General features: G+C 40.8%; 1 protein-coding gene across 1 annotated transcript in view; it reads right to left on the reverse strand.

The window, feature by feature from the left end:
- The window catches only part of ERICH6B (glutamate rich 6B), a 258727-nt gene that overhangs the window by 111219 nt on the left and 132087 nt on the right, over positions 1-15421 (reverse strand). The window contains exons 7-9 of the mRNA XM_089678802.1: positions 12399-12628; positions 10352-10416; positions 7716-7861 (exon numbers count right to left, since the gene is read on the reverse strand). Coding sequence (XP_089534928.1) covers positions 7716-7861; positions 10352-10416; positions 12399-12628 — 441 coding nt within the window. The remainder of the gene's footprint in view (positions 1-7715; positions 7862-10351; positions 10417-12398; positions 12629-15421) is intronic.

Raw genomic sequence — 15421 nt, forward strand, 5'->3', positions numbered from 1 at the left:
AGGATTGTGGGGAAGAGGCCCTTGTCCCCATCAACATGGGGACAAAGTGCTTTGGGGGGAGCCCCCCTGCCCCAAAGCACCCCCCCATTTTGAGGGCATGTGGCCTGGTATGGTTCAGGAGGGGGGGGGGGGTACTCACTCGTCCTCCCTCTTTACTGACCTGCTGGGCTGAATGCTTGGATAAGAGTTTGGTATAGATGGAGGGGGGGACCCCCACACCATTTCTTTTTACATTTTGGCATGGGGTTCACCTCATAATCCATACCAGACCCTAAGGGCTTGGTATGGATGGAGGACCCCACGCCATTTTTAATTGCCAGCAATTCTTTTATGGGGAACCCCGCTGACGGCTGAAACATTAACTCATGGTTTTTACTACTAAAATACCGCATGACTTGATAAAATAACGGATACGGTATTTTAGTAGCGATTTTTGGTGAATTCAAACTTTTTTTTTTTTACAAAAATGCTATGCTGTATCCTACAGCATACTCGGATGTGGTAAGATACCGCTTAGTGAATTGTGCCCTGTGTCAGATGTCTTGCAAATCGCACCTGAAATTGGTGGTTCACCCAACTTTGAAATCATGCAACTTCACTGTAAGTCGCACAATTTCAAAGTTGGGCTTGATGTGATTGGGGGCTTAATGTAAAATATATAGATTGCTTTTCATGTGGCATATGTTTAGATGTTGCTTAGGGGAACTATAAACACACACACATTATTGTGGCCATTCTACTAACAATAGGTAACAGTACACAAATGTGCCTCTTTATCCCTACGTAACAAAATTGAAATGCTAACATTTACAGGGTTAGTGAAGGACACCATTAGTAAGGTATTACCATTGTTAAGCAGACTTTTAATAAAAAAAATATTTGGGCTACACTTGTAGACTTCCTTCTTGAAGCGCTGGTCACCTAGCTATTATGCTGGTCCATTGTCTTTAGTACTGACCATTAATAAGAATGCAAACAAGGAAAGTCCATCTTTTTTTTTCTACATACAGTATTTGTTCCATACTGACATGACAGCCAGAAAGCTAGCATTTTCTGGAGAGATCAACGATGGCAGCCACCACATTTGTTTTATGACATGTTTCATTTAAGATATAATTGACAAGACAGGTAAAAAAGCCAGGTGATGGGTACCAAGGCTATATTCATTGCCTCTGCTGCCCTACAGTTTGCCAAAGGAGTTAAAAACACATTGGGGGAGATTTACTAAAACTGAAGCACTCGGAATCTGGTGCAACTGTGCATGGAAGCCAATCAGCTTCTAACTTCAGCTTATTCAGTTAGGCATTGGCAATAAAACCTGTAAAGCTGCACCAGATTTTACACTCTCCAGTTTTAGTACATAACCCCCCCCCCCAGGGTCACTTTGGCCATCAAAGGCAAAGTGACAGTGTGAACCCCCCCTCATCATTCCTTGCCACAGAGTGTCAGCTGATGTTGAGCACTAGAAGAAGTGGTGGTGATGTCACTTGTATATCAGTGCTCAGGTCTAGCACCACATGGAGGAGGTCACAAGTGGAGTCAAGGGTGCATTGGCAAGGTGAGTCTAACTGGATAAGAGTGGATCCTTTACAAAGACACTATCACTTTGCCCTGAATTTGCAAGGTTGCCACGTCTCTTTAAGTTTGAATTGCATTAAGCAGGTTACACTGTGAGGCACTAAAAGCTTACAATGAATACCAGTAAATGCAAAATACATTTGTTACAAGAGATTTATTGTCATAATCCAGGGACATTAAAGGATCAAATCTCTGCAAGGTCAAGTAGACATTTAATCTTCTGCTGTGATATATCTTTACAATTATGCTATTAAAATTAAATGAATATATTAATTAAAAGTGAAAGTGTTTTGAGATGTAAGACTTGACTATTAATATTACCATCACATTGGTTTTAAAAATGTAGTATATTTTTGGAATCAAAGTAGATCCAAGGTTAAGAATGCCTGTTTCATTACATTAACTACATATAAGAAGATAATTTGCTACTGAATACATTAACAGGTCAAATCGATAAAGGGAGCAGTAACACTAATTGCATTATTAATAATAATGTTGCATGTTCACAGTACTTTGTGCTAGAATGCTTCAAAGCAATCGGGATAACAATTAAAACGATTCAAATGATTTGTACAGTAATAGGTTAACAAAACTGAAGGGCACCAACAGGATACAAAAAATGTAAAAATATACAGAGCGTGCAAGATCTAAGACAGAGGCTGCTGCTGAGGGCTTCCTTGGGAAGTATTTTGCAATATATTTTATTTTAAAACCTGCCAAATGATCAGAACTGTTACACTAGATAATAATTAAAAGCCAGCCTGCTCTAACCTTTGTTTATCCTTCAGAGCAAATTGAGAACCCCAAACCTAGACTGCTAAATATGCAAAAGATAGATCTGGAGTTTCAGCTTGTCCCTCTCCCCATTTCCTTGCTCCCTAAATGCAGTATATTACTTCCACTAACCTTGCAGCTCAGCTTCTGTGTGTTGGGAATTACGTTCCTGTATGTTGTGGGGCTTCATAATAAATTAAAAGCAGAGGGAATACTGTCTGCTAATATAAGGGACACAATTCCATTTGTGCCTTGTATTATTAATACAATTATCATACACAGAAGTCTAAGTGACTGGAGATTAGAATTGTAGAGCTTGCAGAGGTTTCAAGCCATCTTCCACTTTGTGTAGAAAAGTCTAGAAACTCCTGAACTGCATAAGCAATGGCCACAGCCAAAAAAAGTTATTTTAACATCTAGTGTGTGTGTGTGTGTGTGTGTGTGTGTGTGTGTGTGTGTGTGTGTGTGTATTAGTGAAGGAAATAAGTATTTGATCCCCTGCTGATTTTGAATGTTCGCCCACTCACAAAGAAATGATCAGTCTAAAAATCGAATAGTAGGTGTATTGTAACACTGAGAGGCAGAATAGCAACAAAAATTCAAAAGAAATGCATGTCTAACAAATTATGCACTGATTTGCATGTTCATGAGGGAAATAAGTATTTGAGCCCCATCACAAAACATGACTTAGTACTTGGTGGCTAATCCCTTGTTGGCAATCACAGAGGTCGGACGTTTCCTGTAGTTGGCCACCAGGTTTGCACACATCTCAGGAGGGATTTTGGCCTACTCCTCTTGGCAGATCCTCTTCAAGTCAATAAGGTTTCGTGGCTGATGTTTGTCAACTCGAACTTTCAGCTCCCTCCACAGATTTTCAATCGGATTAAGATCTGGAGACTGGCTAGGCCACTCCAGGACCTTAATGTGCTTCTTATTGAGCCACTCCTTTGTTGCCTTGGCTGTGTGTTTTGGGTCCTTGTCATGCTGGAACACCCATTTTTAGACTGATCACTTCTTTGTGAGTGGGCAAACATTCAAAATCAGCAGGGGGATCAAATACTTATTTCTTTCACTGTGTGTGTGTGTGTGTATGTATGTATGTATGTATATATATGTGTGTTTTTTTAAAACTCTGAACAGCTTAGAAACAATTACATTTGGTTGCCCCTGTATCCCATACACACGTTGAGAATATCGGATAAATGATCGTATGGTTTTTATTTTCATGCTAGTCTCATATTAAAAATGAAGAGGCTACTAACATTATAAATATTCTCGTACGACAGAATGCAACTTTGGAAGTGATGTATTGTAATGAATTATTTTGTTTATGAGCATGCTTGGTCTTCCGAGTTTTATGGTGAATCATGATAAATCTGGAATGGAAGGCAAATACTGTATATACCCAAATTTTAGCCCCCCTATGCGTTTATTCAGTGGCGTTGCTATGGGAGAGTGGACAGCACCCGGATGACACCTGCCAGAGGGGTGACACCAGGGCTGGGACACCTACCCTGGGCACTGTTCCATCCTATGGAGAAGGGGCACTGGGAGCGTCAGTTTGTCAGTGCCTGAATGACAGGAGTAACACTGCTGCGGTTACTCCTGTCATTCAGCTAGAGAATTACAAAGCAGTGACTGCAACAGCTGGTGGAGGAGCGGATTCTGCTCCTACCTTCCTCCAGCAGCCATTTGATGTGGGTGGAAGAGATTGGGCAGGGTAGCACTACAGATACCTCCTTCCCGGAGAGGGGAGAATGAAGATGTGCAGATGGCCGGGACCCATTAGTGCAGGTAGGAGGGACACACTAGAGGTGGGTGGGACGCATTGGTCGAGCTAGGTGAAACACACTGGAGGTGATTGTGGTGGTGGTGGGCAGGGCACACTGTTGGAGGTTCTCAGGACCCACTCGTGAAGGTGGGAGGAACCCTCCGGGGAAAGTGGACAGGACCTACTGGTTCCACGTTTCCCGTGATGTTGCTGGTGCCATTGGGAAAGCACGAGTTTTAACATGGGGAACTGTTCCACAGAGGGAACTGAAGGCAATCTCAACAGATGGGGCACATATGCACAGACAGCAGTAAATCGGTAAGCAATGTCAATGTACTTGAGATGTTTCTTCTTTTAGTGCTCTTCCAGACCTGCTGTACTGCTTAGTCCCTCTGAAAAATGAATCTTGGTGGATCACTTTTCAGATTGTTGTATAGCACTGGCTGACAGATGTTCAGGAGGTGGTACTGCTATCTCCTGAAAACCTCTGAGGAACTGTGAGCCAAGCGTTCATGGTTGTGGTGATGGGAGGGTGACACCATATTTTACTGCACCAGGTGGCACCAACCCTAGTGATGCCACTACATTTATTTGTATATTTATATATTGTATACTTAATATTAGGACATTGCTTACACTAGCAGAGGCAAACATTGAAGTCTCACAATGTATCTAGGGAAGAACATTTTCTAATAAGCTTTCCTATTAAATATTTTATATAGCTCAGTGACTCCTGGAAACCCCTCCAGCAGGATAGCATTAAGAAGCAGACATAAAATAAAGTAGATATACTATGCATGCATTCTTCAAGCACCATACAAGGTATCTGTACTAAAAATATTTTTTCAGAGCAGTTTATTTTCTGGATCTCTCTTTGATCCAAACATTAAAAATGAAAAACTCTGGTCACCAGGGAATGAGCTAGTCTAAGTCAGATATTTACTGTCGTCTGACCTTAGGGACATATAAAATGTGTCACCATGACCCAATCTGTTTGATTTACCATAAGTATGAAGGTTGTGAACAAGCACAAGAATTCATATTTTATGTAGTCTGTTAAAATATTCCTCTACCTATAGTACAGAAATCTTTTTTATTGTCTCATTCTACTGTGATTCTGACACTGGGGGCTATATGAAGTATCATAAAATTCGGAAAGGCAGAAAAGGAAAACATTGCTCCCAAACAACAAGTACATCCGTCACAACTAAGTGTGGAGGGTGGCATGTGAAATAACCTTCTATAGTTCACTCAGATGCTCTTTATGGCACTCCTGCCATTGATACAGGGTATCACTGACAATAATGCTGGTGGAAATTGGGAAAAGTTTTTCTGCAGGCTGAACAAAATGACTTGACATTTTCCCCAACTTTTATCAAAAACTTGTGGAGCTTAGCCAAGCTACAAATTTGATGTGCGCTAATCAAAGCCTAGAGTATCCCCACAAATAGCAGTTTTCACACTATGTCTTTGGTTAATTCAGTGGCAGTGTGGAGGCTGATCTCTTTTCAACCTCTTTAACAAAGTGAATGTATACTGGGTATTTGTACATGTTTTTTTCCTAAAAAAAATAAAGATTTCTTCTATTTTTCATCAAGTAAATATGACATTTTCCATACTAATATTTGTATACTCCTATTGAGCTTTAGACTCATTTTCCCATTTTGTGGACTGTCTCCTTTTTTTCATAAAAAATAAAACATTGTTAACATAAATCAATAGCTCAAGCTGATATTTACACCCAAAAGCAAATATTTATTATATTCCAGTTTATCAGTTCTTTGATGTGATGGCTGCATTCATTTTTCATTTTTTAGCTTTCTTTTATTTTCACCTTGTGATCTTCCCAGTATTTGTTAGTAGTTTGTTGTTTTTCAGCAGAACAAACTATCCTGCAGTTCTAGCAGTCAGTGGGTTGAGACCATTTAAGACTGACAGAGGTGCATGCAATGCTCAGGATTTATTTATTTATTTAAGACCTTTATATTAAAAGGAAAAAAAACTGCTTAAAAAGTGTGAGCTGGAGTTTGGGTTCAGTTTGTTAGTGTATTTAAATCTGCTAGTGCATCCAACACTCCCCTGCCCACAGACCAACAATGTTGCTGCCCTAAGGTATCTCTGTTGCGCTGTGATCCAGAGTGAGGGCACACTAATATAGGTGATGTGTTACTGGTCAGATCATCAGGTGAAACCAGAGGGGGAAAAAAGCCCAATAAAAAAAACTAATGCAGCTACCACATCTAATGACTGGTAAGCTGCAATATCTTACTTTCAACTTAACTTGAGACTGAAATTCAAATAATAAATGTCAAAGATTTTGTAGCTGAGTGACTGGTTTTTATTAATGTGCATCTAAAGTCAAAACCTTTTTTTTTTTTTTTTTTTTAATTTTTGGATAGAGTAGGAACAGTTGGAACCCTTGTAAGGTTTTACTGATCTCTGCATCCCTGATAAGGAAATTCACCTGCTCTATTTATATTGGTGACCATTGTCCCCAGGACCGGGAGTAAGGTAAATTTCAAGTTGTCACCAGAACAGGAATAGAGGAGAAATCTTTCAATGAGGATACTTGTTCAAGTGGTGATTGTCTAGAATCTAGAGTAGAGCTCTCTAAACTTAGGCCCGTGGGCTGGATGTGGCCCTTTGCTTGCTTTTATCCAGCTCTTGGGGCACTTTTCCTTCCACTGATATGAAGCACTATTCCTTCCATTGACACCAATGATGGGGTGCTATACTTCCCACTGGCACCAATAATGGGATGCTATTCCTTCCACTGACACCAAGGATGGGGCGCTATTCCTCCCACTGACACCAACAATGGGGTACTGTTCCTCCCACTGAAACCAACAATGGGGCATTGTTCCTCCCACTGACACCAATGATGGGGCACTTGTTCCTCCCTCTGACCCCAATGATGGGGCACAGTTCCTTCCACTGACCCCAACAATGAAGATCTGTTCCTCCCACTGGCCCCAGCAATGGGGCACTGTTCCTCCCACTGATCCCAACAATGGGACACTGTTTCTCCCACTGACACCAGTGGCAGGGCATTGTTCCTCCCACTGACTCCAGCATCTGAGCACTGTTTCTCCCACTGACACCAGTGATGGTGCACTGTTCCTCCCAGTGACACCAGCATCTGGGCATTGTTCCTCCCTCTGACACCAGCGATGGTGCACTGTTCCTCCCACTGACACCGGCATCTGGGCATTGTTCCTCCCTCTGACACCAGCGACGGGGCTCTGTTCCTCCCACTGAAACCAGAAATGGGCAACTAATTACCCCACTGGCACCAACGATGGAGCACTATTCCTCTAAGTTTGGCGACCCCTGCTCTAGAGAGTATTTCCCTCACTTTAGAGAAATTTCCTCTTTTAATTTCAGTTTCAAGGATAGGAAGTGAAGGGAAATATCTCCAATGGGACACAGATGACAAAAAAATCTGATGTGGATTTTAATTCTTTCCTACTCTAAAAACTTTGCTTTAAATACACTTAAAGCAAAGTAATTAGGTTTAATGAGGAAAGGCTAAGAGCAGCATTTAAGATATGTGAGGCTACTGTGACTTCGCACTGGAGACAGAGCAACTTACTTTTATTGTTCTGTTGTCCATTACTGGATAAAAAAAGTCATCAATGTTGGGAACCAGATGAAAATCTGGGTCAGTTGATTGCATATTTTTAATAGTGTCATGAGTGGATTCCAGTGAAAAGGTAATCTTCTCTGTCACAAACAGAGCTGGTATAGAGAAAAAAGAAAATAAAGATTACCATCACAGAAAAGTACAGATCCTATCAAACAAAGCATTATACACTTACATGTAAAAACATATTGTAGTAAGTTTTCACTGTACTTTTCGAGATCTATTGAAGCCCCCAATAAGTGAATATGTTCCCGCAGCAAAGTCAACAACCAGAGTAATTAGCCATTGGCATATGCATCATGAATTATAGAATTCATATAATATCAGCATTTCAGCATCTGTGGAATGTAGTTTTTTCCTATTGGAACTACAGATCATTAAATTGTACTGTATATGCACATCACCAGCTAGCATCAGAGAGATTCACAACTCCAAGATAACATGGGATACCTGTTTTAGCTTGCAGATCTACTTGCAGTATAAGTACACAGAAAGTAGGAAAGCCACTTGTGAATTCTGAAGGCTTGCATTTTTCTGCATCTCAGGCAATGTGAAAACTATGTGGATCCCAAAAAGAGTAAGGACTTGATTAGAGTTGCATTTGGGGAGGTGGCAAAACCAGGTTGAGCTGCATTTTTACCAACTTCCAACTGCCCCCTTTAAGTTTGAAAGACAGGTAGAAGGCAGTGTACATATTCCGTGGCCCTGATGCTTTGCTTAACCACTTGACCTCCGAAAGATTTACTCCCCTTCTTGACCAGGCGATTTGTTTACAATACGGCACTGTGTTACTTTAACTGACAACTGCGCAGTCGTGCAACACTGTACATAAATTACATTTGAGTAATTTTTTCCCCCACAAATAGGGCTTTCTTTTGGTGCTATTTGATCACCACTTTTTTACACTATCTGATCACCACTGATTACACTATAAACAAAAGACCAACAGTTTTGAAACAATAAACTATATTTTTTGTTTTCTGCTATAAAACATATCCAATAAAAAAATAAAAAAATCTAATTTCTTCAGAAATTTAGGCAAATATGTATTCTGCTACATATATTGGTGGTAAAAAAAATCCCAGTAAGCGCATATTGATAGCTTTGCGCAAAAGTTATAGCGCCTACAAACTATGGAATATATACTGGATTTTTTTTTATACTAGTAATGGCAGCGATCAGTGACTTAAAGTGAGACTGCGATATTGTGGCAGACATTTGTACACTAACTGACACTTTGTGGGAACCAGAGACACTAATATTGTGATCAGTGCTAAAAATATGCACTGACAGTGTACTAATGACACTGGATGGGAAAGGGTTTGCATAGCCAGTGTTTTGTGTACTGTGTTAGGTGCTTTTACTCAGGCATGTGATGGATCTTGTGTTCCTGCAAAGCAGGGAATAAGATCTATCACTTCCCCCCTGTCAAAATGGAGCTCTGCTTTGTTTACATAGGCAGAGCTCAGTTCTTTGTCTCTGCTCAACAATCAACATTGGTTGGCACCCGCTGATTGATTACTGCTATGAGTATTCACAGCAAAAGTGACCTACCAGCGGCACCTGTGTGCCCCCTTGGCAGAAGTGTGGAATCAGGTTTATATACATGATTTTGCACAGGAGGGCCGCCCTGTAGCAGTATATCTGCTATGCGGCGGTCTTAAAGTGGCTAAAAAATTATACCGCACCACATTTGGTGGGCAGTGTGGAATGCAACCCATTTAAGCAAACATGGCTGTAATGCAGTGGTACAGTATTAGGGATAAAATAGGAACCTCCTCACTGCCTGTCAAGCTTCTCTTAAAATTGATCCACTGCAGATCACTTTTCAGAGGTGCACAATAAAAGCCACGTGTCTAAACATGGGCTAAGGGTCTTTGCGCACCAGAAGGATTGTTTTTTTTTCTGCAGTAAAACTGTAATAGAATGTTAAGGGCTCAGTTTAGATATAAGCACTTTTTTGGAATTCCCCTCTATTACACTCAAAGGACTAAAACTTGGGTTTATTAAACTCTTTAATAAGGAATTTCATACAGACCAATGAAATTCTCAGAAATCATGGTTTCTTTTCTCTTTCATCTGAAACATTCATATTCTATTGAATTAAAATGCATATATCTGAGGAGAATCTAGTACCTGTGCTGGCCTGAAATTTGGTTCAATTTGCTGAAACTACTCTACTTCAAAAGATTTGATTAAAATAAGATTTATTAGCATAATTCTTCATTCCCATCATGTGGCCCTTCTTTGTTATTGTGTGGTCGTTTCTGTCTAACAAAACTGGATATTTCTATAGGTATAACTGACACTAGTAGCTGTTTCTTCAAACAGCTTAGATATCTGACAGTTCATTGTGTTTTGGGGAAGGACAGTGTTCCCTAAATAATATATGCTTGCAGGAACCAGAAAAATGGAAAAAAAAGCCTTACTTCCTCTGAAACAGCACCTTCTGTTCAAAGGACCTCAAGTATATGTTTTTTTTTATACCTAAAACATATTTCCAAATCTCAATCTCATAAACTCTATGCACTACTGATGACCTACAGTATTTAGTGGATATTAAGGTTTTAATTAACAGCACTTACATCCATATGAAACCAAGTGATTTGATAGAGATGTTATATAATCCTTTGTATTAACTTTCTCCAGCCTTGAAGAAGTAAAACAGAAAAAATGTCAATTAAAAGAATATTGTGTACATAAATAAAGTGTTTTTACAATGTCTGGATTTTGTTTTATAAATAAAATACAGCAAAAGCAGATTAAGTGAGCAGAATGCTATAAGAGTTGTATAGCAGTACAACATAGGTCCTTAGACCAGTGTTTCTAAAGATGGTTTGAATCTTGACCGATTAAGCACGGACTGGCCAATATTTAAAGCATTTATGGGCAGGCTGAATGTACCCAAGCTGATCGATCGATCAACTTGGGTACAACCTGCCTATTGGATTTTACATGATTATTGCTAGTGGCTATTATAGCTGTTAGCAGTAATCACTGTGTTCTCCTGAGTGGGGACGGCTCCCCCCCCCCCACCGGGAGAACACAATGGCTCTGTGGGAGGGATTCCCCCATCAACACTGACTGTGTTGATGAGGAAATCCAGCAATTTTCTTTCCTGCAGCCTGTGGTTGCAGGAAAGAAAATTGCATTGTCTATGGCTGGCTTAAGGCTATGGGTTGGCACCCAACTGGGTAGCGGATGTGTTTGTGAATGGCCACCACTTGACTCTGTGGCCTAGTTTGTCCATGTGCAAAATCTGGGGTTCTGCACCTGAGCATAGAGAGTAAGAGGTAGAGTGTGGATAGAGCTACACAGGCAAGGTCTGAGATTTTTTTTTTTGTACAGGGACTGAAAGAGGCTGATATTAAAATTCAGGTCTTTACACTTCCTGCATTAACAAAAATTCGAATGCAGAGCCGGATAGTATAAAACGTTTATATGTGCTACTTTGCATAGTTTTTTGTATGTACATTGAAATGCCACTTAGAAGTCTAGTCATGGTATTGACTCATAGCTATTATTTTATCAACAATTCACTTTTTTTTGCACGAGAAAACCGAGAACTGTACTTGAATGGAAACAAACGCGTGTACTTTCTTATGTTTGTTTTTTGTCCTTGTATGACTTTGCTGACATTTTATTATCATTTCGCCTCTTGGTCTTGGTACAGTAACTGTCATCTTCTATGGGTTCTTGGATTAGAAAGTTTAAGATCTTCAGCCATATAGTCCATTCCTCTGAGGCAGACAGCAGGGATCAAGCCCTGTCAAGCTGCAGGGTTACTGGACCAGTCAAGCTATGGATAGAACATTTCTTCTTTGAAGTACCAGACCTCAACCCCCCCCCCCCCCCATTTGGACACTGGACCTATCACCAGCAAAGTGTTTGTTTTTTTTACGGCACTTGATAACAGCTTCTGCTGCCTGCCTTTATATAGAGTATCATACAGGGCCAGCCTTACTATATTACAGGCTGTTATGGATTATGTGGACATCTGCTGTTACATTTTATGGGCATTGAACAGTGGGGCTGTTATTCTGAAGGTCTACCTGTTTGTGCAGTGTATGTAAACTCGTTTGTTGGTTTTCTTAACTTTGTTTGCCTGGTGTGGGGATAACTGCAGTGAAATTCCTAATGGCTATATCTGTTATGTGGTTAAAAAAAAAAGAAGTTAGCCAATGCTTTCAGCAGGTTAGTAGGGGACTAAGAGCTGGCACAAGACACTGGAAATATTGGGGCTTTGTAGCTTTATTGGGTGGGCCCCCCTACCATGCAACAAAAGTTTTTACTGCAGATAGCATAATGAAGGAGGGGGGTGTGTGGAAGGGCTTGTTATTAATTTTGGTGCAATTTGTTAGAGTGCAGTAGCTTCCTGCGACACTGGCTCTGGCTTGACTATGTCCATTTAGTATCAACAAAATCCAGGTACTGCCCTGACCCCACTCAGTAAATTGCAAAATCAATCTATTTAATGTTAACCCCCATCCTGCTGCCAGTCAGTAAAGTCTGGGAAATTCAATGTTATTGTCAATACTGTATACCAGACCTATGCTCATAATGCAGTTCTATTATAAAAAACAAAAAGTATTGGATTATAATACAGTATCCATGTTCTCTTGTGCTACTTACTCCTCTCTTAGAGTGTTCAGGGCTTTAATCTCATCAGAACTGTGAAGTGTTGTTAATGGAGAGTCATCATTATGTTTTTCTTCAAATTCCATTTCCTTAACGTCATATTTATCTTGAGTTTCCTTTGTTAAAATTTCAAGTTTTCCATCAGTTTCCTCTGGTGTATAGGTCTTTATGGTATCCATGATCATAAATTGAAATAGTTTCTGGCTTCTTACACAACAAAATAGCTAGTGGCAAAAAAAATATGTTGTTTATGTTTATAACAACAAATTAAAATTTACATTACGGCAGCAAATTATAATGTGTCCCTCTCCAAAAACAGCAGCTGTCACGAGAACTTCAAGAAAATAATCACATCAACATTATAATGAATTGATATAGTTTCTGGTTTTCCACTCTACAAAATAGCCAGGGGCAAAAAAAAAAAACCCACACACAATAATGCTTATGTTTATAACAAATTAAAATGTACTTCATAACAAAAGGAGTCCCTCTCAAGAAACAGCAGCCTGGAGAACGTCAACCAAATAGCCAAATGAACAAAATGCCCCTGTAAAATAATGAATCTATCCAGGAGAATCTCTTGTCACCTAGTCATTAGATACAGAAGAGGAATAAGAAGAGACAAATCTAAAAAAAACGCTCAGATGCAGGGAAGAATTGTTCTATATGTAGGCAGGTTGCCTACACTTGTCAGCTAGAATGGCTGCCCCAGTGGGAGGGTAGGAATTAAGTATTTTGCCGACACTCTGAGTTTTTCTGGTGGCCTGTTTTTGGATCCGACCCACTGATCCTGATCATTATGAAAGGGACAAGGGTGCGGATCCACAGGGGGAAGAGAGGGGAGAAAAAAGAAGAAAGGATAAGGAAACTAGTGTTTGTGCAGGTATTTGTAGGTTCAGTTAGGGAAAAACTGTTTACTCTCTGGAACTGCATTTGCTGATTATCATTAGTAAAGCATTGAAACATTTTAATACCTGGTCTGAAGTTATTTAAAAAGGGGTGCATGACAGTAACTGGCACATTGCACATAGCCTTCTATAGCTTGGGTCAGTGAAACACATTGGGCTATGAAAACAGCACTGCAAGAGTTAACATGGTATGGAGTACAGCAAGTAGTTGCCATGAGTAACAGAGGTCTAGTAACCAGTACAATCAACCTATTGTGAAAGGTGGTACTGGTGATAGATGGGTATCCTCTAGTAAAGAGAGGGGTTGCTTCTGGGGCCCACTCACTGGGCAAAGGGAGCAGACCAGCACAGCAGAGGCCCTCAGTCCAGCCACTAGATACTGAAAAGGAAGAGTTAAATAAATGTACGCATGAGGTCTCCATTAGGTGCACAGCGGGACCCCATTCTTTCGCTCAAAGTAGGCGACAGAGATACGCTGGATGGGTAGTGGGCATAGGCTCAGTGTGTCCCTACTAAATACAACAGTTACAGTCAAGGTGTGCATTGACATGAAAACGGAGAGTTAAATGGAGTACCGTTTATTGTGCAGTTCACATGGTGTACAGCCATCTGTAAGTTGGAGGATCACCTTAAGATTGTTTTTCCTGAAACCCCTGAAACTTTTCCTGGGGCATCAAGGAGCATGACACAGTTAAGGTACCCCATGTGCAGGGCAAGTGACCCTGTGCATGGAACCTAGCGTAGCCCAGAAGAACCCACACTCAGGGAAAGCCTCTTATATTACCCATTGTCAGGAAATGCGCATATCTATGCTCAGGCGCAGAACCCCTCTTAGCCCTGCTCATGGCTGATTAGCGACTAGAGGTGCGCAAGTGCGCATGCGCAACAGCACATTGGCACTAGGCGGGCTATTTAAGCTGGGCTAGTGCCTTGCATTAGTGCCGTTTGATCTAATACTTTTGAGCACCCATGCATCCTGTTAACTGTGATTCTGTTTCTGATCTGTTATTGACCCTGCTTGAACGCTGCCTGTACCGACCCCTGGCCTGCACTTTGACTATTCTTCTGCCTACCGTTTATGCTTACTCTGCCTGCTAGTTGCTGACCCAGACCACCTGACCTTGTCTTACTCTGCTCCTGCACCTGAACCGGCTTATCCTTGCCAGTATCCTGCTCCTTCACGTCTGCCTGTGTGCCACCTGCCAGTCTGCTCCTGTACCTCTGCCAGAGTGTCATCTGCCAAGCCGTTCCTGCACTTCTGCCTGTGTGCCATCCACCAGCTGCTCCTGCATTCATGACGCATGTCAACATTCATCCACAGAAGTCCTACCCAGCGCTCCCTGTTACTCTACCAGGGCCCCTGAGCCAGAGCTGCAAGGGAGGCCTCCCTTTGCACTCCAGGTTCTACCACCAGGTACATTACACCCACACTTGGTGCCCAACCAGAACTAGTAGGGTAACATGGAGGAAAGATCTGCCTCCCCCACCCTTATATATTATTTATTATATTATTATCCAGGTTTTGTGAACATTTGTTCATAAATTCTAATCATATTTGTAGCAAGAGGGAGAGTTTTTCCTCTCATGTCTTTTGTCAGCTGCATCCTTTTGGAGAATTAGATTTTGACCAACAAAAGTAGCATTGGTTCTAAACTATATACAGAAAATGACCACAATGCATTAAAAACACTTCTTTTACAGGCGTACAGCATTTTTTAAACACAGTTCTGTGTTAGCCTATGAGCCCATGCATATTAGGCTTTTAGATCAGTATTTTAAGAGCAGTGTTTAGTGGCATAACAAAAAAACAAATCAAAGCTGTGTTCAGAGAAGTGTGTATGAGCCTAATTTATGTTCGTAAATGGACATACACGCGCACGTATGTGCGTAAGTGAATTCCAGTGGCCAGAATAAATTAATATTTTGCTAGTGGAATGTGCATTTACATTCAATGCCATACATGCCTAAACGTGCAAACATATGCAACACTGGAGGTATTTTTTTCCCAAGTTCTGGCAGGAAAAATCCAGCATATATGAGCATAAGTTCATATGCCTGTGTGCATGGGGCCTTAAAGTGTTACTAAACCCACAACAGTAAAATCAGTCT

Source organism: Staurois parvus, unplaced genomic scaffold, assembly GCF_062004578.1.
Source record: "Staurois parvus isolate SC_StPar_1 unplaced genomic scaffold, SC_StPar_1.0 ptg000017l, whole genome shotgun sequence".
In the NCBI taxonomy this organism is placed as follows: domain Eukaryota; kingdom Metazoa; phylum Chordata; class Amphibia; order Anura; family Ranidae; genus Staurois; species Staurois parvus.